General features: G+C 45.6%; 1 protein-coding gene across 2 annotated transcripts in view; it reads left to right on the top strand.

Moving 5' to 3' along the window:
* rsh (Rap GTPase activating protein radish) overlaps positions 1-19,098 on the top strand; it is a 396,216-nt gene extending 377,118 nt beyond the window's left edge. The window contains exons 14-18 of one of the 2 annotated variants that reach the window (XM_077626927.1): positions 1,064-1,235; positions 7,277-7,386; positions 8,637-9,069; positions 10,532-10,627; positions 18,824-19,098. In XM_077626927.1, the coding sequence (XP_077483053.1) occupies positions 1,064-1,235; positions 7,277-7,386; positions 8,637-9,069; positions 10,532-10,627; positions 18,824-18,867 (855 nt within the window). In that variant the 3' untranslated portion in view covers positions 18,868-19,098. The remainder of the gene's footprint in view (positions 1-1,063; positions 1,236-7,276; positions 7,387-8,636; positions 9,070-10,531; positions 10,628-18,823) is intronic. The other variant, XM_077626926.1, reaches the window with a different exon arrangement.
* The last annotated feature ends 3,585 nt before the right edge of the window (positions 19,099-22,683 follow it).

The raw sequence follows: 22,683 nt of genomic DNA, 5'->3' as shown, positions 1-22,683 counted from the left end.
ACATGGTAGAAATAGACGCTTCTTTTTTTTGCACTGCCATGTTGAACTGGCTAGCTTAAGTGACATGTTTTTGAACCTTCGAACCACAGCCTAACTTTCAGCATAATAGGAGCAAAATCGTATCTTATATCTTTGAGAAAAAAGAGCGTTTCGAGAAATTAGTGTGTAACAGCTCATTATTCATGATATCTGGGTTAAGTTTATGAAGGCCAAACATTTCGGTTCGCTTTTACACGTGCTTATGAACGTACTCGCGCAAGCACGTTCGTAAGCATTGCGTTCATCGCGGTGACCATACAGCGCATGTCGAAACAGAGAGGGATGCCACAACAATTTTGTTACGCATCTTAATTGTTTTTTTCATCAGTACAACTCAGTTCGGCTGCCACCAGGGCTCTCTTCTTAATTACGAATTGCGTACTAAAACACCCCAGTGGCATTTTTACGACAAGCCCTGCTACGTCGCAAATCGGCTTACTTCTTGCTTTGTTGTGGATGTTCTAAGTAACTATAAATGCAGTACCGTTGTTTTGAGATGCGCCTGTTATCAACAGTGCTAGGGGGGCATCTAAGGATAGTGCGATTAACCAAAGCATTAAAGAACATATACTGCATCTGGTTTAGGACTTCCTTACCTGTAACGACGCATGTATTCGCTACGCTCTGCGAAAAGAAGTCACTAATTGGAGTCACAAATCAGGTTTGGTTCTCTTTCAACACAAATTCACCAGATGTACCCACTAGCGCTATTGCAAGTCACAAAAAAAATTCACAAGGTCACCTCAATACCTTATATGTTAGCAATGCGATGATATTAGAAGTTGTTGACACTATTACCGGAAGTAACGCCATTTCCCTCAAGCGAATTGGAATTACCCGCTCTGGTGACTCCACTTCATTCCAGCCGATGGTATCGCCAAAACGCTATACCATGCATGCATGACACACAAATGCATTCCAACGCATCTCCGAGCCCTTTTTAAGGCGTCAGTTCTCTTCCGTGTTCCAACGACGCACGTGACGCAGGCGCGCGGCTGACATCCAAACGCGCGCGCTGTCGCAGGTTCCCGAGATCCACGAGAGTCCGCGCAACAAGAGCGCTCCGTCCAGCCCGATGGTGATTCGCGCCTTCTCCCGCCTCGGCAACTGGACGGGCTGGAGTTCCCGCAGCAGCAGTAAGGACCCTTTAATACCTGATATCGGGGGCCTCAAGCGCTGGCAGAGTGAGTGCAATTGTAAGTGGCAAGGCCCAATCTCTTACTCTCTCTACATACATATCTACCCGCACACAGCGCTTGCCTCTTAGAGACTGGCTCTCTCTCTCTTTCTCTCACTTCGCGATCCAATCCTCCCCTCCCTTTTCTGCTCTCTATACCCCCTCCTCCTTATGTTATTCCTTTCTTTTCTTCTTTTTTTCGCTGTTAAGGCCTTTGCTGCACCCTTCGTGCTCCTCAGCCTCAGCACCACGACGCTGTCGCTTTGTAGGCTTCCTGCAGCCTGTGCTGATGTACACATCGGTGCTTTGCTGCTTCGTTACGCTTGCGCTTCGTGCTAGAGAAGAAAGAAACTTCGAGTTTTGCGCATTCACTGGATTGCGTTCGCGTTTAAATCTTTAGACTTTAACATATGCCACGTACGAAAGCGTGAGTAAAGATTTAGTGGGCGGGAAAGCTATCGTTGTAAAACGAAGGGGTAATGAACGCCTCACAAGGAGAACAAAGAGGAGATATGCAACGCAAGGACAAAGTAAGTGGTCGCGACACGTTAATGTACGTATTCTGGAAATCTGAAATCCAATAGAGTTAGATGTGCATGATGGAGCATATAGGAAGTGCGCATTCGGACGTTTCGAAACAATTTGCCGGGCTTGTGTGATGCTTCAAGAAATCAAAATAAAAAGATCAGAGCAGGGGCCTGTTGCATTACACGTAATGACAACTGATTTTCTGCTCCGTCGAAGAACTTAGAGCGCGCCGTCAGAGACTGTTCAGCGCAAAATTTTCTTTTTACTTAAAATTATCTTTGCACATCTTTCAAAGGCTCAGGTATTCAGTAAGTGACCTCAGAGAATAAACTTGCCTTTATCTTTCTACTGAGATGGAAAGAGGTACGGCATAAACCGGAATATTCAGACACTTTCAAAACTGACGCTCAGCACGGACGGTGGATCGTAACGCCATGCGCTAAGCGTGAAAAGATTTAAGATTGTTTGTTAGTCCAGGGTTGTCAAGCTGCCAGTGAGCGAAGTGGGGCGATAAGGCAGAGAGTAGGGAACGACAGCTATTTCATATGTGCATGTAAAGCAAAATTTTTGCTCGCACTAAAACCCTGCCACATCACTAACAGCTAAAAGCGGCTAGCAGCAGTGTTATAGGTATTGGTCGCACTTAACAGGCAAGAGAGAAAGACGGGGATTGCCGTTAGGCCACATGCAGTTACGTCACATGGGAAAATACAATCACCAAAAAGAACGGTACGTTCCGCTTTGCCGTGGGAATGCAATAAGAGTGGAACTTATGCTGCATAACTAGGTCCTACACCAGAAACCGATTATTCATACTTGACAACAGCTGTAGCATGGTTCCTCACCGGCTAGATTTACGCGGAACTTGAGGCTTGCAGGTGGGGACATCGCACGCATAGAAACTAGCTTTTGTTGCTAGTGTCGGCAACATGCTGATCCCCGTCACCGTCGCCATCGCCCCGCGACTACTTTAGGAACGATCGCTGTTTTGCTTTCGGTTCCGGGGCTTTTAGCGAGTGCCATATATTTCACGTGTCCAAGCAATCCAGAAATAGGCACATTCAGCTGTCCCAACGAAAACAAGTTGGGACTTGTGATCAAGTCAGGACTGTCTCGCAGCATTCGGGATGATTGTCAACCCAGTTTTGAACCATAGGGTACCTCCACCATCCTAACATTAGCGACATGAGCTGACAAGAACGGCCACTGGAGCAAGTCATGGCGTTAAGGGAACCGTTGAAATTTACTTGCTTTAGCTGGGACTTCCATTCTCGATGGCTTTTGTTCTCGACGTACAAAACCGTGAAACGATGAGCATTGGCACAACAAGAATTGCATATTTTTCAACGCTGATAATTCTTATTTATATTTGAGCACTGTGGAGTGTTTCTCTGCAGACAAAATTAGTTGTGGTCCAGGAAACTGAGTTATGACTGTAGCCAAGCCTTCAAAGAAGGTATACCCATCAAGTTTATTCGGAGTCACGCCTTTTTAAAACTTGTTTACGGAATAAGTAATTGTGAAAACAATATAAAAACAATCCTGAAACAGCTTCCATAGAACACGATGAGAGAGAAAAAGGCATTTAAACCTTAACTTTCTTTAAAATGTAAATTGGATGACAGCTACAAAATAAGATGGAATAAGGCTTCTAAATAAGAATTTGAGGTTGACGTCCGTTTATGCATCTTTGTCATTATTGTAGCCAACCAGATGAATTTTTGCTCAGCACTGGGCTGCACAATCTCTACGCTGGATCTCTACGCACGCCATCCTGGCGCGCCAGAGAAGGTCCCAGCGCTACAGCAGCTGACGCAAACTGTACTGCACAACGCATTAGCCTCACGCATTTCACTTCATTTGCTTGTTACATAAAAAGTCGGGTCGACCCTCGCCTTCGTTGTTATCACTCGCGTGTCTGGAAAGCGCCCAGTGTTTTAGTGCTATGGTCGGTCTCGAAGCCCGAAAAGTTTGCATCCGGGATAACGCCATCGATGCAAGCGATACTGGACAGCTTCGGCAGTTGGGCGTGGCTATAAATGGCACACTCGATCATGGCTTTCCTCGAGCCATCACTCATTCGCGCCCGGCGTAGTGGGCCATTTCGATGACGACAAGACTTTCGGAACTCTGCGATTTCGATGAAAATGCGGTGGGGCACGCCGACCTTGGGAGAAACTTGGTGCTTTGCTCTACGCGGCGCTATGACGGCAACTTGGTCCTCGGCGAGAGGGACACGCAAGGTCGTAAAATCCATCGCCGACGATGGCCCGCCCTTTTCATTTGCGTGAAAGGGTCGCGCAGGCTCGTACTTGTCTGGGCTGTTTCTCTCCTAGGAGGCTATAAACATCGGCTAGTTAGCAAGCGCATTAGTACGTCACTCATTTTCGTCCTGGAAGCTGTTTACTAGGCTGGTTATTGCAAACACGCTTTTCCACAAAGGCATTGGTGTCACTGGTTGGCGCCTCCTGATTATACGAAAACACGCCAACCGAAGGCATCACTGACTGTCACAGGAAATGTGTAGGCGCCGAGGAAAAACCTTAAGGGGAGGATGATGGCAACGCGACAGTATCTGACCTGAGGGTTAGTTTTCGAGCACGTGTGAATCACGAACGCTTGGAAGACTTTTGTCAAGGCGGAAACTCGAAGATTACCTTGCAAAGAAACCCTCGCGCGACCAAGCAGAGCGGTTTGGTCTATGTGCGCCGTTAAACCTTGGCGGAATATTTTTGCTTTGTTATTTTAAGTTTGCAGCGCCGGGTCGAAAACGAACGAGATTAACTTGTAAACAGCACTGACACAGGTACTGTGAGCAACAACCTATCTTCTTCCCTTGTAGTATCGGTACAGGTACACTGCCCCGTCTTCGTAGAATGGTCAATAGTGTGCGGTTGTTTTTCACCCCAACATCCGCGTAAAGTCGTTACAACCTGTCATTGCACGTTCAGATTGATACAGCTGTTGTTAGGCTCAGCCGTTAAACATCTCAGCGGCTTAGCATTAATAATTGTTCCCGCATTTCATATCATAGTGAGAGTTGCTTTAACTATTTAACAGGTAACTAACTGTTCATATGTGCCTACTCTGACCGACCTCCTTCGAAAGTATTACTTTTCTACACGGAGTAACTTAATGCGACTCTTAATGAACACAAGTGACCATAAGACTAAAAAACGTTACAGGGGTAGCGGAATGAGAGGCCTTAGCCGGAGTGTGCTGCGTTCTCACAGATGTCGTTATCGAATGAAGTCCTAACGAAAACTTATGTTCACTTGATGCCAACAAGATAATGTGGCCCTTCAGGGCCTGCACCATAAAGGACCATTTGGGCGGAAAGTGGTCAGTCACGAAGATGTTGAACTCTGGCGATGCTATCCACATAGGCATGCGCCATAAACTGCCTTCAGGTGGGTCTGCGCCATAAGATTTATAAGTGCTCTCAAGAAAGAGACATCTGCGGTCATATATCCAGGTGGGCTCCTTGGGAGTGTACTCCCCATGGAGATTGCGATATAGCTGTACGCCACATTTTTAACATGGATGGTGAAAAGTACGGGAATCAGTTGGATTTATTACCATTCACTCTATTTCCTCCTATTAGCACTAGTACTACTCGGGGAAGCCCATTCTTGAAGGACCCCGCAAAAACTCGGTATGTCCACCAGGCTCTACAGAAATGGTTTTGAAACTAGGGTGTAGTAGAGCAACTTATGATGGACCGATGGGCATTCAGTAGGAGCAACGCCGTGAAAATATGCGGCATGTCATGATTGCCACCACAGGAAACAGACGTGAGTTGTGGTTTCGATATCACAAAAGAGGAGAATTTTCAGAACAGCACTAGTTTCGAGAAAAGTGTGCATCGTGTGCGAGTGTGGAGCCCAAGCCGAATTTACAACTGTCTTTTAGGCTGTCAAGAACAATATTCGACAAGAGTAACGTCGACTCATCCGAGGAGTACCAATAGGCTGTAGTATATCTTAAAGGAGCACCCCCCTGCACTCAGACCTGCCTCCCTTCGTGTACCCACTGGGCACAGCGATGTAGTTGCCTGAGTAGTGCAGTAGCATCACCAGACACACTCGCACCTTCTCTTTTTCTCTCTCTCTCTCTGTCTCTGTTTGGTTGTACACTCGAGACCACATGTATGCGGCGGCAGCCAAGGCTGTGAAAGATGAACAAAATGTTTTAATTTTTTAGAAATTGTGATGATAGGTAATAACGCATTTTTTGCCGTTTTAGCCACCAGGAACCTGAGCTTCTTGCATATAACTACACTCCTGGCAGCTGTGCGAGCTTTATGAGCGAGTGTGCTTTGTAGAAGTCTATCATAAAACTAAGGTGAAGTAACAAAAAGAGAAATGGCGGATTTTATTTCGAATTTATTTTCATGCGCGCGAAAGCATAGACGGCTATTACTTATTTAGCACAATGCATTTGGCAGGTTCTCTCAAATCAAAATTGGCAGTTTACCAATATCCCTCAAGAGAAAGTATACTACAGCTGTATCTTACCGATAGTGACCAATGTGGCAGAAACGTGGAGGCTAACGAGAAGGGTTCAGCTTAAGTTGAGGACAACGCAGCGAGCTATGGAAAGAAAAATGATAGGTGTAACGTTAAGAGACCGGAAGCGGGGAGAATGGGTGAGGGAACAAGCGCGGGTTAATGACATCCTAGTCGAAATCAAGAGGCAGAAATGGGCTTGGGCAGGCCATGCATTGCGAAGGCAAGATGACTGCTGGTCCTTAAGCTTGATGGAGTGGATTCCAAGAGAAAGCAAGCGTAGCAGTAGGCGGCAGTAAGTTAGGTGTGCAGATGAGATTAAGAAATTTGCTGGGATACGGTGGCGGCAGCTGGCAGGGGATCGGGATAAATGGAGAGACTTGGGAGAGACCTTCGCCCTGCAGTGGGCGTAGTCAGGCTTATGATGATGATGATGCTTCACTAAACCAGAGCATGTGGTACTCCTAAAATTAATGCAGCTTCTTAGTCTCTAGCTTCTATGAAAGCATAAATCACTATGAACCTTGTTGGTTCCGTCGCCGGATCGGCTTCATTTGCTAGTTCCCCTGTGCATCATGTCATGTGTTCTCGGGTGTACATGCAAGAAGGAAGGTGTACAGTTCTTCTGTTTTCGGTAATATCACGGCAGCTACGTGCCATGCAGAACAACAGTGGAGTAACAGCAGTGCGCTTGCTAGCTGTGTCTCTGTCACGCCAGTGGAACAGTCGATCAGACGGCGCTGCAACTCACAACTGCAGACGAGCAGCGGGGATTGTGTCCCGCCAGCAGATCAGCCGAGCAGGGGACGCCGCAACTGGCAAGCACTCTGTGCGCATGCGCGTACTCGCATTCGTTTTTCCACCGCTATCCTGCATGAGACGCTGAACGCCCGTCTGGTCGCCTCTGCTGCGATATTACTACGAAATGGGAGGACTGTGTCTGTACCTCGCTTTGACGCAATACGCGGTTGGTCGACATTACGAGAGGGCGTGCCCTTTTGATGGCCAGTTTATTTCGTTCCAGGCAAGGAGAAGGAGAAAGAAAGAAATACTGTAATGGCGGGGACCACAGTAACGCTGAGTGTTTGCGCGGACGCTCACAAGGTGGACAGGACGAAGCTGTGTCAACACGAGGTAAGAGCCCCGCCTATGTTTGCTCAACGGCAGTTTTCACGCGACTGAGTTGCAGCGTTTGTCTAAGCGATAAGAGAGGCGCACTGCCTTTGTTTTTATGCTTTGTTTCTTTCACCGCAGCAAAGCTAGTCTGCAGTTTAAATAAGGACTGGCCTCAGCTGAGGAAAGTGTATTGAGCATCCGCACCATTGGTTCCAGTGAATACGTTTGCAATCATATAATTCACAACTGTAGCAAAAACAAATATTAATAATCAACGTAGCCGGCAACTGCTTCGAACACTTTTGTCAGGTCTCACAAAAAACTTCGGAACTGCACATGAATCCACCGAACAAGAACCGGAATAGATTGTGGCATTTCCCAATTAAAGTGGCTAATAAAATCAATGATGCGCCTGTTATAACTTCGCTGGTCGTAGTTTCTTTTTCTCGTCCCACAACCGATAACTATGCATTCCCTCGACCAAAGGTGGATTTATATACAGTTACTTGATTCAGCCAAAGCATCTCTTATTTATTTTATTTTATTTATATACACTGCAGCCTTTTTATGGGGCTATTGAAAGAGGGGGTTAAACAAATCTGTAGAAAACTTGGTACAAGGCAGTAAATAATGAAAAGAAAAATTGACAAGGATTAGGCAGAGAGAGACAAAATAGTAACACAGAATAATATAATAGCAACACAATGGTGGAGTACTAAAAAGTAAATGCAGCAAGACACTAGCACCTACACGCAAAACATAAAATCAGGTTGAATTAATATTTAACAGGAAGGCTTTTAATGGCAGTGACCTAACTGTTCCATCGATTACGTTCCATTATTCAATAATTCGCGAAAAAAAGCTCCGTTTGAAATTATCATTGAGAGCAAAGTAAGCTTAATGTTAAAGTTATGGTGACTCCTAGTCGATCGGGGATTATCTGGAGGAATATAGACGTGGTTGAGCCACGAAAACTTTTGGCGAAAATTGAGCACCAGCATGATTTTCTCGCAAATAATTCTCGCCTAATACTTCCCTTTCAATATGCCAGCATGCTCAGAACATTTTGGCTGACTGCCTGGGAAACACCGTGGTAGGTTATAGCAAAGAGAATCGCAGCATCCGTCCTTCTTGCACGTCTGTCGTCATTACTCTCGTGATTTTAAATTTGCTTCGCTTCAGCAGCGGTCAGTGTGCAGTTCCGCGCGTGTTCTCCAGTCCCACCCATTTTCCCGTGCGAGCATTTCTCTCGCCAATGTTTTACCCAGTTCAACATCATCGAGTTCGACAGCGATACCTTCCAGCTGCTGGTGGACTACCTGCACTGCGGGTCGTGCCCCCTCACCTGCGAGTCCATCCCGGGGCTCATATGCGCCGCAGAACACTACGACCTGCCGGAGTTGATGCAGGCCTGCTTCCACCACGCCAAGCAGCACCTGCGCCTCTCGGTCGTCTGCGGCATGCTCAACGTCCTGGAGAACTACTACTGGCGCTACACATCGGCCACCGAGCTGGTCAACATGATCCTCCAGTTCGTGGACACGAGGGCCGCGGCGCTGTTCGCGGGACAGGACTTCCTCGAGCTGTCCGAGTCCATGTTCCAGACCATCATCGGCCGCGAACTGAACATACCCGAGGTGGACAAGTTCGAAGTCATGCTGCGCTGGGCCAAGCACCACGTCAAGGCCATCAACCGACCTGGTGTGCACGCACAGTTTTCTCCCACATTTATAGGCGCTGTTTTTTCAGATGTACCAGAATAATGTTGGTTTAAGATAAGTTACTTTCTAAGATATTTGTACTACATCAGGCAGTTTACAAGAACTTCTTGTTGGGCTAGTTGGTGCAATTCGTAGTACACGAAAGCTTCATCTTGGTGTGGCGAATATGAGCGCCAAGGTAACTGTGGCGTTTTCTAACTACAGTAACTACGTCAACTACGAGCTGCGCGACAGTAGGAAAATTTCATGGGAGCGACCTTAAATGGACGACCTGTAGGAGTCCTTAAAAGACCAAAAGAAGACATTAGTTCGCTGGCATACATTTCTTGTAAGCTTTACCATTGGAATTGTTCTGACGTGTTCATTTTGCAGCACGCTTTAACACAGCGAGTGCACTACGCCTTCTTAACACTTTCCATTGATTCGTCGGTAATGCGCAGCTTTTATTTATTATCTATTTTTATTTACAAAATGCTGCGGAAACTGAGTCCAAGCAGGGCGGGCGAAAAAGTCAATCAAACCACAAAGAAAACGCAATACTTAAAAAAAAGAACACAATATAGCAATAATTTGTTAAAAACTCATGGGACAATGGTTTAGTTACCTGATTACAATTTGTTATTGTGCGTGGAAAAAACAAAACTTGTAAGTGTCTGTTCTAGCGAATATAGTAGTCAGAGACCTGGGATGGTGTTGACGAGTTTGTGTGGTTGGTGCCGGCGTTAAGAATGATGAGGGATCTAAACCAAGTTTGTTATGTAATAAGAGAGAAAGAAATTATAACCTAAGCTTTCTTCTACGATGTTCAAGTGGTTCAATTTTATTAACCTCCATTAAAGTAGTTGGGGAGTCAGTCCTTGCATATTTATTAAAAATAAACCTGACAGCTCTTCTCTGTATTCTTTCCAGATTTTTTACGTTAGATTTAGTATACGGGTCCCACACTATGCAAGCATAATCGAGTTTAGGTCTAGTTATTGAAGAATAACAAAGTAGCTTAATCTTAGAAGGGGCATTTTTTAGTTTATGTCTTAAGAAGCACAATTTTCGAAACGCAGCAGAGCAGATAATGTTTATCTGCAAGTTCCACGATAGATTGCTACTTATGGTTACCCCTAGATGAGTTGACAGCAGATACCACCTAATCAGCCGCTTCAAACTTCAATGCATGTTTTTCTTCTCAAATTTGTTTGTTGGTGTGGCAACGATTGGCTGTTCTGATGACTCGGCACACCACATCATACAAACGCTTCTACTACTCAGATGCGTCCGATAACCCTGCAAATCTCAATTGATATATGAGGACAGGGCGCTTCACCGCCGAGTAATTGTACTATCGGACGGCACTTTCCCACATATTTTCTCATAAGTGTTAGGCTAGCTTTCTCTCTCGAACGTAGTGACCCGATTGTTATGATGTCCTCCTTTCGTCGCCTTTTCAGATCCGAGAGAACTTCAATGCACCATGAACCGGCTGACCCGGGACTTGAAGCTGTACCTCATACCGCCGCAAGAGTTAATAAAAGTAAGTATGAAAAGTAAGTATCAAATATTTTCTTTAGTCTATTTTTATCACGAGAAACATACAAGTCGGAGCATCAGGATCTGGAGCTTAGCCGTTCATGCAATATGGCTTACCTAAAATTGTGGCCACCTGTGGGTCATGAGTTACTGTAAAAACGTAATTAAAAACACTTCACAATACCCTCCCTCCCCCCCCCCCCCCCTTTAAAACGTTATTTATGACGGCTCTCATAATTCTATGTTATCCATATGGCTCGTACGGTGTCCCCATAAAGCATACGGAGTCGATGTGGACAATTTAGGCATCATGTATGGAAGTGTACAGACTCTACATGCACACCATATGAAAATCTTAGGAGAAAAGTACTTTCCGCAAAGTTCCTTGCGGATTTCTTGCGGAGCCCGTATTGAAGCACATAGATTTCCATACATTTCTCCATATCGTATGGACTCCTTATTCCCACAATTGCACTTGAGTGGCTTATTTGTATCTACTGAAAGTAGGAGATTTTTGCCGCAGTTCTTGCGAGTTTGCCTTCGATAAACCAATGCAGCTGGGCCTGTGGTCTCATAACAAAAATATTAGGCATTGGAAGTTTTGTGTCATCAGAGATACGATTTCCGGCGCCTGTGACAGCCCAGCGGTAACGAAATTTAGATAATAGCGCCTCACGAGACGATGTGCGCATTAGACATAACGTTCTAAGTATACTGCCGGTATTTGTCGTGGCACTGTCCGTAGGTTAAACCTAGCCTGTTTAGTTCAGTTTGTCTGGTACCTATTTGTAATTGGGCATTTAACACAGACAATGGTGGCAAACAGTTTTGCTAAGTGCGAGATAGCGCGTTGAAAGCTTTTATCAATACGGCGCATTGCACTGCAACGTCACGTGTACCTAGAACACTGAATATCCAGGAAAATAAGCGTTAACACACTCGTATATGAATGAGTACATCCGATATGCTGTGCCGTCAGCTCATTTCACGCCTTCCGGGACTTTTTACGTAAAATAAAGCAGCCCTGTGACAATAACGCTGTAAGACTATAGTGTCTGATTTATCTTGAGCTGCGTGCAGTAAAAAGAGTACCCTTTTCTTCGCGTGCAGAGCTCGCAAACGTTGGCGATGTTAGGGGGGAAAAGTGTATAGTATGGTATTGATAGCCTCAGTGTGTGCGTTATTGTCTTTATCTTCATCGTTTCGAATGTTCTTTGCTGCGTTTGTTTCAATGTTAACTTACTATTGACTTTTGCGCTTCGGTTTAGGCAAACTGCTTAGGTACAGTTTCTGTTATTTCCGTTTTCAGTTCATCAAGCTTGTCATATGACATAATTAAGTACGGAGGGATGAACAGGTTCAAGTGCAGTTATTTCATTTCCATCTGTCTCAGGTGCTGGCTGAATGGTTTATAGAGCCTAGTGTTTGTTAATCCGACTCCCGAATATTTTTGAACGATCGCGAAGATATTGTGGGCACATATTGTTCATATCCCAGACGGTCCACTGAATCTCTCAGGTCCACTGAATCTCTGCTTGCAGAAAATTTCGAAAGTAGTGCCACAAATGTTTTGCTAGGTTTATTTTCTGAAATATCCTGGTTATTGCCATCGGTACGCAGCCGTGTTATATTATGCGTGCCGCGTGAGGCAAGTTACCTCTTTCCTTACCGCGCCGTTGGCCATCGGTCTTATGTGATCGACGTTTTGAGCCTACCACCCAAAATTCAAGTTGGCGCTCTGGACAAGCTGCGCTTCTATACACCATCTGCTTGGTTTCAGTTTTGTCTTTGTTTTTTCGTTTTCTAACGCTGAGAGGCGACGTGAAAAATGAAGGCGCTCCTCGAAAGCGAAAGGCTACACTGAGCACTTTTGTGAGTACGGATGTTGTCTATTCTTCATAGCGGCAGTGGTGAGTTTCACAACCATATGGAATGGTTGGACTTCAGTTCCGACTGCGAGATTTTGTCTCAGAGGCTCGGAACATCAGCGCGTGCTCGCACGTGTTTCGTCTTACCGTTCACGTTGCATTTTGGTACTGCGCTTAATTTGTCATTAATGAATTGCTTTAATTGGTGGTTTAAGATCTTTGCACCCTACTGCCATGATATTTTACCAAATGCACCAGTAGTTTTTTATTATGGTGATGTCAGAAAAGACCACGCCCTCTTTTCAGCCGTGGCACCCATTTACTACCAATCGAAAATAGGGGAAAGGAGGAACTGCAAGCTCTGGTAGAAAAAAAGCGAGAACAGAACTCTAAACAAGTGTGATGGACAGCACATCCAATATCTACTTGCACTTCATGTCCTCACGCGACTTCTTTCTCTAGTGGCACAGCAGTCATATTCACTAACTTGAAAGCCCACTGAAAGTGAAGGGTACATATGTATCCAGCTGAAAATCACAAGAATGGTAGCTAAGAACACGTGCAACGTTTCGTATATTCATTTTTTTTTTGTAATAAACTTCTGGCTCAGTGCAGTGGCTTATTTTTGTTTTGCTCCTATTCTTTTTTTTGTGCTACCAGCATATTTAATCAATATTTTTTTCGAAACGTTTTGCACAGAATTCTGGCGTTTTTTTTTTCTTTAGGAAGTATAATCAATATGCTACAGTTGGATGCCATACAATGCGCAGTGCATTTGGCACTTCTCGAGGAAATAATTTTTAATTTAAAACACTCCCAACCGGTAATTTTTTCGCAATAAGTAAAGGGTTAAGGCTGAGCTCTATGTACGCGAAAAAGAGAGCGACGCGACGAGGCGGCGCGGCGACGTCACTCTGTCGCTTAGTGGGCAACCTCCATGCTGCAAGCGAAGGCGGCAGGCGACGCGCACCCGCGACGTGCACAGCGGACTCCGTGCTTTGCGCACTCAAGCTTAGAAACACGCCTGTAACCTGTTCTCTCTCTTAAGATATTGTGAGTGTGCCTCATAGTCAGGGCAAAAGAAATAGTTCCTCTGCGGCAGCGGTGTAGCGGCAGTGGAGATAACCAAGCCGGCGTGCTTGCGGAGACGAAGTCCGATCACGGATTCACGGGGGAGGTGTGCTTTCGTTCGGTGCCTGTGCACTCCGGCTTAGTAAAAACGCTCCTATAAACTGTCACCGCAATCTGATTGTAAGTGAGCAAACTATAATATACCAGTGAGAATACGCGCCGCGAGTGTTTCTGCACAGTTGGAGCGCAGCGGCACGGTGGATCGAGCGCCGGTACCCGCGGCTCGACACGCATCTCTCCCCGCAGTACGCCCGCTCGCATGGCCCGCTCAAAATGTTGTTAGCCGTCCGCACCAAACAAGTAGATTGTTTTCTTAATTTAAATGATGCGGGTCTGCCTCACAGCTACAGCAAAGCAAATATTTTCTCGACGGTGGCGATGACCAAGACGGCGCGGTTGTTGAGGCCACGGTGGTTGAGGCGATCTCGGAGGAGAAGCTCTGAAAAACAATGGACAAACAGAAAACGGCTGTGTGGGGCTCTGATTGGCCAATCGCGTGGGGGAATTCTGGGCGACGAGCGAGATTTTCCGTTAGTGCAGATCTGAGCGACGAGACAAGCGACACGGCGAAAATGCTTCGCGCGACGGCGTCGCTCGTCGCTTGCTTCGCGTTCGCGTGAGTTTTCGCGTACATGGAGTTCAGGCTTTACCTCGCGTATGCCTGCACGACGCGGTTAAGACTAACCCACTTGGGACGAACTCGCACTACGAACTTAGCGTGGCAAGCGCAGGCTCGACGGCACTCCGGCATATCTTCTCCGTGCTTCGCCGCATGCGACGAAAAACGAATGCTACCAACATGTTGACGCGCTGTGTGGCGCGCTTTGAAAAGGGGCCCTTGTTTAGGCGGGATATCGGCGTTTTTTTAGTTTTTTGGGGCGGGCAATGGTTGTAAATGCTCATGGGGCTTTTGTTTCATCCAGTATTACCTGCAGCAGAATGGATGGGCGATGAATATCCCGTATTTTTTATTTCGATTGACGACTTGGCAACTCTAGGCCTAACGAGAGGCGTCGGTTGTCCAATATTTTTCACTTCATAAAAAACAGATGGCGCCACTGGGAAAAGTTATCGTTTCAACTGCGTTTGGCTAAGTTGTACTATTCGCTATTCTAAAGCTCTCCATTGTACATGATGGGCGTCGCTTTCGTCAATATCCCCCTTCCGGCCTGCTAGGCGAGTCAAAAGAGGCGGGCGGAAGTCGGAAGCAGTAGCTGATGTTAGGACGGCGCGAAAGGAACAAGGACATGAGAGGCACAAGAACACAACAGGACAGCGCCAACTTGCAACTGAGGTTTATTCGCCCAAACCCTTACATTTTGTGCAGCACCCGAGCCGTATCACAGTAGCCTACCACACAATAATAAGAAATTGTCAACAACAGTCAGAGTCCAGGAAGTAGGCGCTACTTCTAACAGACCGGAAGATACATTCAACACTACACATCTGGTAATAGCAAAGTTTTTGGACAAAGTCTCACGATTATCTGAGCTCAAAACTAAATAGGAACGCAATTCATCCTCACAACAAAGACGCACGCTTGGCCAAGGCAAGCAGGGCGCAATCTCAAAATTCCTGCGTTAACACATCGGGTGACAATGAATGAATGACAAACAAAAAATTCCGAAAATTTGATGGACATGAAAACTTGAAACCTTCGAGAACTTCTCACAGCGTCAAAGTGCTAAAGGTATTGTTTTGTACACAGTTCTCTTTTTGCCGAAAAAACACATCCTGGAACAACAAACTATGCACATAAAACTTCAGAACATTAAAACCTAAAGGCAACATTCGAGAAAAGTCACCTCAGCATCACTGATTGAAAATGATGGTGTACTAACGCATACGCTTCCCGCTTTCTTGATAAAATATACCTCAACCATGCCTCTCGCTCAAATTCGTCTTTTCCGCTCTTCAAAAAAATTGTTTTGTTTAATTCCGGACGACACTCTTTGCAGGTTTTGCAAGGAAACTTTCATTTTGGTTGCGCACATTCCGCAAGTGTTCACTGGTACGTTCATTGAAACATCGACGGATTTGCCTTATGTGGGCGAGACCGCAGCTTAAAGGAATTTGATACACAACTCATGACCTGCATTTGGTGAACTGTTTTTGATGTTGAATGGTGCAAACCGGTTGTTTATTCTCCGGCTTATTCATAGTGCAAATCTCTGAGAATTTTGACGGGGCAGAAAACACAACTTGCACCTGATGTTTACTTGCGACTTTTTTTTACGCCATGGGAAACTTTATGAATGTAAGGAATGACAGGGACAGATTTCTTTCGTGCTTCCGGAAGTCTCTTATTGTGACGTTGCTTCAATTTCTTAAATTTCGGAGATAGCCGAAATCAAAACCTGAATTTGGGATTTGGGCACCAAATCTCAACGACATCATGTGATGGCGCGACTTTCCCAAGGCATTCTGAAGCGAATTAGAGATTATTTTTCTTTTGACGAGTTTCGAACGAGCACTGTCAAACGGTAACAGGTAAAAGTCGCAAGTAAACATCAGGTGCAAGTTGTGTTTTCTGCCCCGCCAAAGCTCTCAAAGATTTAAACTATGACTAAGCCGTAGAATAAATGACCGGTTCGCACTATTGAACATCAAAAACAGTTCACCAAATGCAGGTCACCAAATGCAGCTCACCAAATGCAGGAGTTGTGTATAAGATTCCTTTAAGCTGTGGTCTCGTTTACATAGGGCAAACCGGTCGATGTTTCAATGAACGTGCCAGTGAACACTTGCGGATTGTGCGCAACCAACATGGAAGCTTCATTGAAGACCGCTGCAAAACCTGCAAAGAGTGCCGTCCGGAATTAAACAAAACAATTTTTTTGATGAGCGGAAAAGACAAATTTGAGCGAGAAGTGTAGTGGAGGTATATTTTATCAAGAAAGCGGGAAGCGTATGCGTTAGTACACAATCCTTTTCAATCAGTGATACTGAGGTGGCTTTCCTAGAAGGGTGTCTTAAGGTTTTAATGTCTTGAAGTTTTATCTGCATAGTTTGTTGTTCCTGGATGTGTTTTATCGGCCAAAAGGGAACTGTGTACAAACCAATACTTAGTAATTTGACGCTGAGAGAATTTCTTGAAGGCTTTAAGTTTTCATGTCCACTAATTTTTCCGAATTTTTTGTTGCTCATTCATTCACTGTCACCCGATGTGTTAAAACAGGAATTTTGAGATTGCGCCCTGTTTGCCTTGGCCAAGCGTGCGTCTTTCTTGTGAGGATTAATTGCGTTCCTACTTGGTTTTGCGCTCAGATAATCGTGAGACTTAGTCCAAAAAATTTGCTACTATCAGATGTGTAGTGCTGAATGTATCTTCCGGTCTGTTAGAAGTAGCGCCTATTTCCTGGACTCTGAATGTTGTTGACAATTTATTATTTTTGTGTGATAGGCTACTGTGATACGGCTCGGGTGCCTCACAAGATGTAAGGGTTTGGGCTAATAAACCTCAGTTGAAAGTTGGCGCCTGTCCGGTTGTGTTCCTGTGCTTCTCTTGTCCTAGTTCCTTTCGCGCCGTCCTTACATCAACTGCAGCTATGAACCAACTAGCCCAAACCAAAGTACTTCCGGAAGCAGTAGTGCATCTCGTTGGTCCACGCTGGTGGGCGCAATGGCTGGCGGGCGAACATGTCTAGCTCTGCTGAACAGCTACTTCATGGCCGCCGGCCACCTGACGCACGCTTCCGGACGGCGTTCTTCATTTTTCGTTAGAAAATTGTTCCGTGTGGGTCTGTCTTACTGTTTGCGAAGGTGTACAGTTGCGGCCAAACTATTACTGAGCACGCTTAAGCGGTAAACTCATTCTCACACCTTACCTAACGAAAGTTAGCAGTCATTTCTCACATGTTCCAGCAAATTTCACTAGTGCAGTCGCGTTGAAACTAAAAAAAAGTCATAGTCTGTCTCCGTCACCCGACAAAGTTCAAACACCAAACCATATTGCGTATTTTTCTGGTCGAATCTGTACGCGTGCTATCTGGAATGTCGTGTCATGTTTAAATACAGCGTGATCAGTACCGTGCGCCATTCAGACACCAACAACCACCAATTAAACGCGGCGGCGCTAACGCCACCGGCCGCCTGCTTTCTTTAGTTAGAGGATATACCGTCGCCCAATAAGCAGCTTTGCCGCCGAAGTCTTTTTGAGCCCCCATGTCTCCTCGCGTCATCGCCACGTGGGAATTTTGCGAAACCACCTTGTGCTTGTTCCCGCGCCAAGACAGCGAGTGAGGTAGGGGCATCACTAGAGTCTACAGAAGTGACCGCTCCATAAGCGTAGAGTTTTATAAAACAAGAGAATGAATGCAGCACACAAAAACACAAGACTGGTCGGCGCGATGAGTTTATGTTGGAAAAGAAAAGAAAGGCGAATACGTAATCGATATTGGCCGCATGAATGAAGTTATCATTGAAAAACAAACATGCAGAAGCAGCTGAAGTGACGGCTTTGATGATCATTTCTTCTTTCTTGCCGCGCTGACGCATCGGCTGTGTTGTCCCATAGAAAAGTGTTGATAAACTTTGAGAGGTTACAAGTTCTTGTGAATTTGGAATAACGTGTCTCGATAAATGCGCTGGTGGGTTTCTTGATGGCGGTGTCATTTCCAATGAGTGCGTTCTTTGACAGACCCTTCATGCATCGGCTGGCCTGGCTGGTTTACGAATGCCGGCGGTAATGTTTCCTTGAGGCGACGTGTTTAATGTATTCTGAGAATTTATTTTTGTGGTTGCGGCCGCATGTCCGGCCCCTTTTCTTCTCCATTCGTCTGCTGGGTTTGGCTTATTCACCTTGGCGCATATTTTCATAAGCTTGATGGATGTGAACAGCAGAAACCTCATTTGGTATCCGTTGAATTTCTTCTGAAGTTTGTGGGATATGCCGCGGATACGCAGCTTGTCTCAACTGGCAAGCCGCTGGCGCAGTGCCTTACATTCATGTCATCACAATAATTCGTCTCGCATTGAAAATAAGTGTTGGTTCAAGCGGAGGGGTGCATCCCTTGCTGTACTTAGTTCGTGGCATTTGTGCGCTACAGTTTTGCTGTGGTCTTAAAAATTGAGCCCGAGGAACTGGGGCTTGTCCTTGGGTTTCGTCACCAATGAGTAATGCTTATACAGTCTCTTATACGTACATTTTGCAAAAACGCGTATCATGCGTCTTGCCACCTGACGTCTTTCTTTTTCTCTGTGTGTGTGCCACAGGTGGTACTCCCTACGAAGACAATCAGCCACGAGGAGATCCTTGACACTCTACTCTACCAGGCTGACACCGGCATGTTCCGTGTGCGGCGGTCGTACATCGAGGCGGTTGACGGCCGCAGAGACCGATACCTGCTCACCCAAAAGCTCGCCAGATACCGGAGGTAACGCTGCCGCAACCAATCATCGGATGCCACCTGCTCCACAGCGACCGCAGTCGACTAACTGTGTTTACCATCCTGATGTTAAAAAGGAAACATGACTTTTTGGCTTCCGGCACGAGGGTCTTGTTTGCAGTGAATGTCATCTTAACGTTCTCGTTTCAGGGTCTATAAGTAAGACACGCACACAGGTCTCCACCTGCATTTTAATTCCGTAGGCCCCGATAGCCACCCGGAAGCTTTTGTTAGCACTCTCATGCAGTGCGCCAGAAGAATACGCACAGGATTTGAAGAAGTTGCAGAGGATGCGGAAAGTTTACGGAGCAACTTAGCACGGTGCGGATAACTAACGTCATTCGTCAACGCAACAGAACGACAACTGTGACATCGTGGAAGACTGGACGTCCCTCCTCTCCTTCGAAAGCGGGCTGCTGTCCAGTATGTTCCCGGGTCGAGTGAAAGTCCGGCCCGTGCCTTGCGGGAGTATGCCGCGCAGGTGGCACATGTCCTGGCAAGAAAAACGCACCAGCAGCTGGTAAACGCTAATGCCAAGTCGGCAAAAGAACAATTTTCGGGAGTGGTATATGCAGTTCTCTGCGCAGGCTACGACTGAGTTTGCGTCGGCGAGACGGGATGTTCTACAAAACGGCTACAGCAACGCGCTCGCAAATGAAAACACGCGAACGCTCCCGCAGAGCATACGGTCGTGACTGGCCATCAGATTGACAGGTGACAGCAAAGATAATCGTAACAGAGAGATTAACAACCCCATGTCTCCATGTCGATTCTCTTACCATATAAACGAGGCCTCTTATGTTGAATCGTAACGATGTCAATCTGAACCCGATATATTTTTGCCGGATTATTTCGATTGTCTGATTAATCAAAACTGTGTGAAGCGAGACACTTCGGTCATTTATATATTGTGAACAAGGACCTGTGCCGGTAGCCGAAACCTCATGTTCCTTTATTTTCACCTTAGCTGGCCGGCGTCACTGTTTGTTCAATGTATCGGCCCGGCCGGCCGGGATTGCGGCATACTCTCGACTTCATCCTTAAGTGTGCGTCTTCAGCGGTGGAACGATCTAATCGTCCAGAGAAATTTACCTGATGAAAACGTAACACCCGGCGTGGTATCCATGTTCTGAAGGTTCTGTGCCAGTTGCAAAGCTGATGGAGCCCACCTGTATTTTTTTTTAAATCATAGCGAATGTAGCGGAGGTTTACGCTCCCTGGTGGACTTTTACCTACAAAGGAGCACTTTTTCCTCGAATCAGCCCTGTGAAGTCAAAACTGTGCAGGCAAAAAGAGTCTAGACGGTAACCAACACACTAGATAATGGCCCATGCTCTAGCTGACAAGAAAAAAAATCAGGGGCACTTCGGCTATCTAAAGTGTGCGAGGCGAAAGCCTTCGGCCAAGGTCAAATTTCGGGGGTGCATGGGCCAATTTGGGGGTGACCCGGGCCAAATTTGGGGTCATCATAGTGTTCACTATAGAATTAGGCCGGACATCGATTTTGGTGCAAATCGACCAGGGTCAAATTTCGGGGGTGACCCGGGCCAAATTTGCGGGCTGCCATGGTGTTCGTCGTAGTCGAATTAGGCTGAACATCGATCTTAGTGCCAATCGGCCAAGGTCAGACTTCAGGGGTGACCCGGACCAAATTTGGGGGTAACCATGGTGTTCGCCGTAGTCGAATTAGGTCTGGACATCGATTTTGGTGCAAATAAACCAAGGTCAAATTTCGGTGGTGACCCGGGCCAAATTTGGTTGTCACCATGGTGTTCGCGGTAGTCGAAATAGGCTGGACATCGATTTTGGTGCGAATCGGCCAGGGCCAAAGTGTGGGTATGACGTCACTTCCATTGTCGTGACTTCCGGTTGCCGATGTAAGGGACGGACAGGATCTCGGCCGGGAGTATGAGCCATTAAAGGCTTTCGCGTTAAAACGCATAAAGTGTGTTGATAGCTCAACGACTCAATGCGTGAAGTGCTCATGAGGCCACAATAGCAACTAGTAACTTGGCTTTAAAGGAGAAAATTATCTGCATCACTGAGCTTATAGCATAATTATTGGTTTAAACTTTTCTTCCTGTGATAATATTTATTGATAAATTAAATGTCTAATTTTTCGTCAATGAAGACGATTCTATTCAAGAAAGCCCACCATTCATCAGCCTCTGCATGGCTCTGGTATTGCAGTGGGGAAGATTGACAGAAAAAATATTGGTCTGTTTGAATCAAGGCACTGCTGTATGTAGGTTTTTACTGCCAAACTGGCTGGTACATGTTGCCATCAAGGGTGTACGTGCTCATGCCTTGTTTGCGTAACGAAACTCGACCTCCGACATTCTACCTGGTCTGGACAATGCACAGTAAAGGCGTCAGTCCAAAGACTCGGAGTGTTTAGAATGTTTAGCTGCAAACTTGCCCGATCATGCGATAATGTGCCGAGTATTCATTGACTCTAGACTGCCGCCAAAAAGATATTTTTTTCTTTTATGAGGACATTTTTTGCCTTGATTGTGCACGACAGATACTTAAGATGAATTAGTCCTTAGGAATTTAGTGTTTCTTCAGTTCACATGTGTTTTGCAAATTTGTATTCAAAGACGGCGTCTCATTTAGCGTGTCCTACGTGCTCCGTGCACGTGAAAAGTGACTCTGGCATTCAGACTTCAAATGAAGCCGATAAACGTCCACAGAAAGCTCATAGTCGTTTTCAGTACTGTAAGCTGGACAGATGGGTTTTTTTCTTTAGATCTTACCAGAGCTCCTGACGTGCGCCGTTTTGATATTCTGGTAAAACTGTTGCGCACATGAACCGGGGGAATCACCATAATACTGCGCATGTGTGTTATTGCAGAGAGATGGAATATGCATTTTTAAGATTTTAATATAGGTGTTTGCGTGAAACATGAAGAAAAATATTCTGTTTGACACATGTAGCGTATCATATACCAAGGTGCGTTCAGTGGGAAATGAAGCTGTAGTTTCTGAATGGCACACCGGGAAATTTCGTGTCATCTGTTTCAGCGCCAGACCTGCGCTTGCTTCACTGAAATGTCGATGTTAAGCAAGCAAGCTAGAAAGCGCTTATGAGCAATTAATGCTGTTCTATGCCATTTATTTATTCAGTGTTAAGCCCCAAGACAGCGCTCGATTTCCTTTCGCTGTAAATGGGAAGATACTTTGCATAGAGAGAGCTGGAGAAGAAAAGTATCTTTTATTATATAAAAACAAACAAAGTAGGCACAAGCGTATCTCTACATGGACCAAGTGGCAAAAATTGAGAATAAAAATGTTTTCTTCATAAAGCGGTTTTTCGCGATTTTAACCACTTCAGGTGGTGGAGGCCGTGACGTGGGAGTGAGATTGCAGGGTGCGTCAATAAAAGACACAAGACCAAAAATGAACTTGCACCAACTGTAATATAGTAGAAATATTTTTAAAGAGAGAAGGACTGCTGTTTACTCAAAGAGGCTAATGGGTATAAAAACTCGGCAAATTACTTTTGTACAGTAGACGCGAATGAGCTAAATTAGCAACCTTAGTTACTCACATATTTAGCCTTATAGTCCTGCGGCCACTGGAATCCCCTTCCCTTCAATGGTCCGCGGCTTCACACAAACCAGTGTCGTTATTATTAAAATTGACTAAAGTTTATCTGTTTGTTACAAAGGTCGCAACAAGCTCCAA

The sequence above is a fragment of the Amblyomma americanum genome, chromosome 6 (assembly GCF_052857255.1).
Source record: "Amblyomma americanum isolate KBUSLIRL-KWMA chromosome 6, ASM5285725v1, whole genome shotgun sequence".
NCBI classification, from domain to species: domain Eukaryota; kingdom Metazoa; phylum Arthropoda; class Arachnida; order Ixodida; family Ixodidae; genus Amblyomma; species Amblyomma americanum.
Note: the sequence above shows the minus strand (reverse complement) of the source record. Positions and strands in the feature narration are given on the sequence as shown.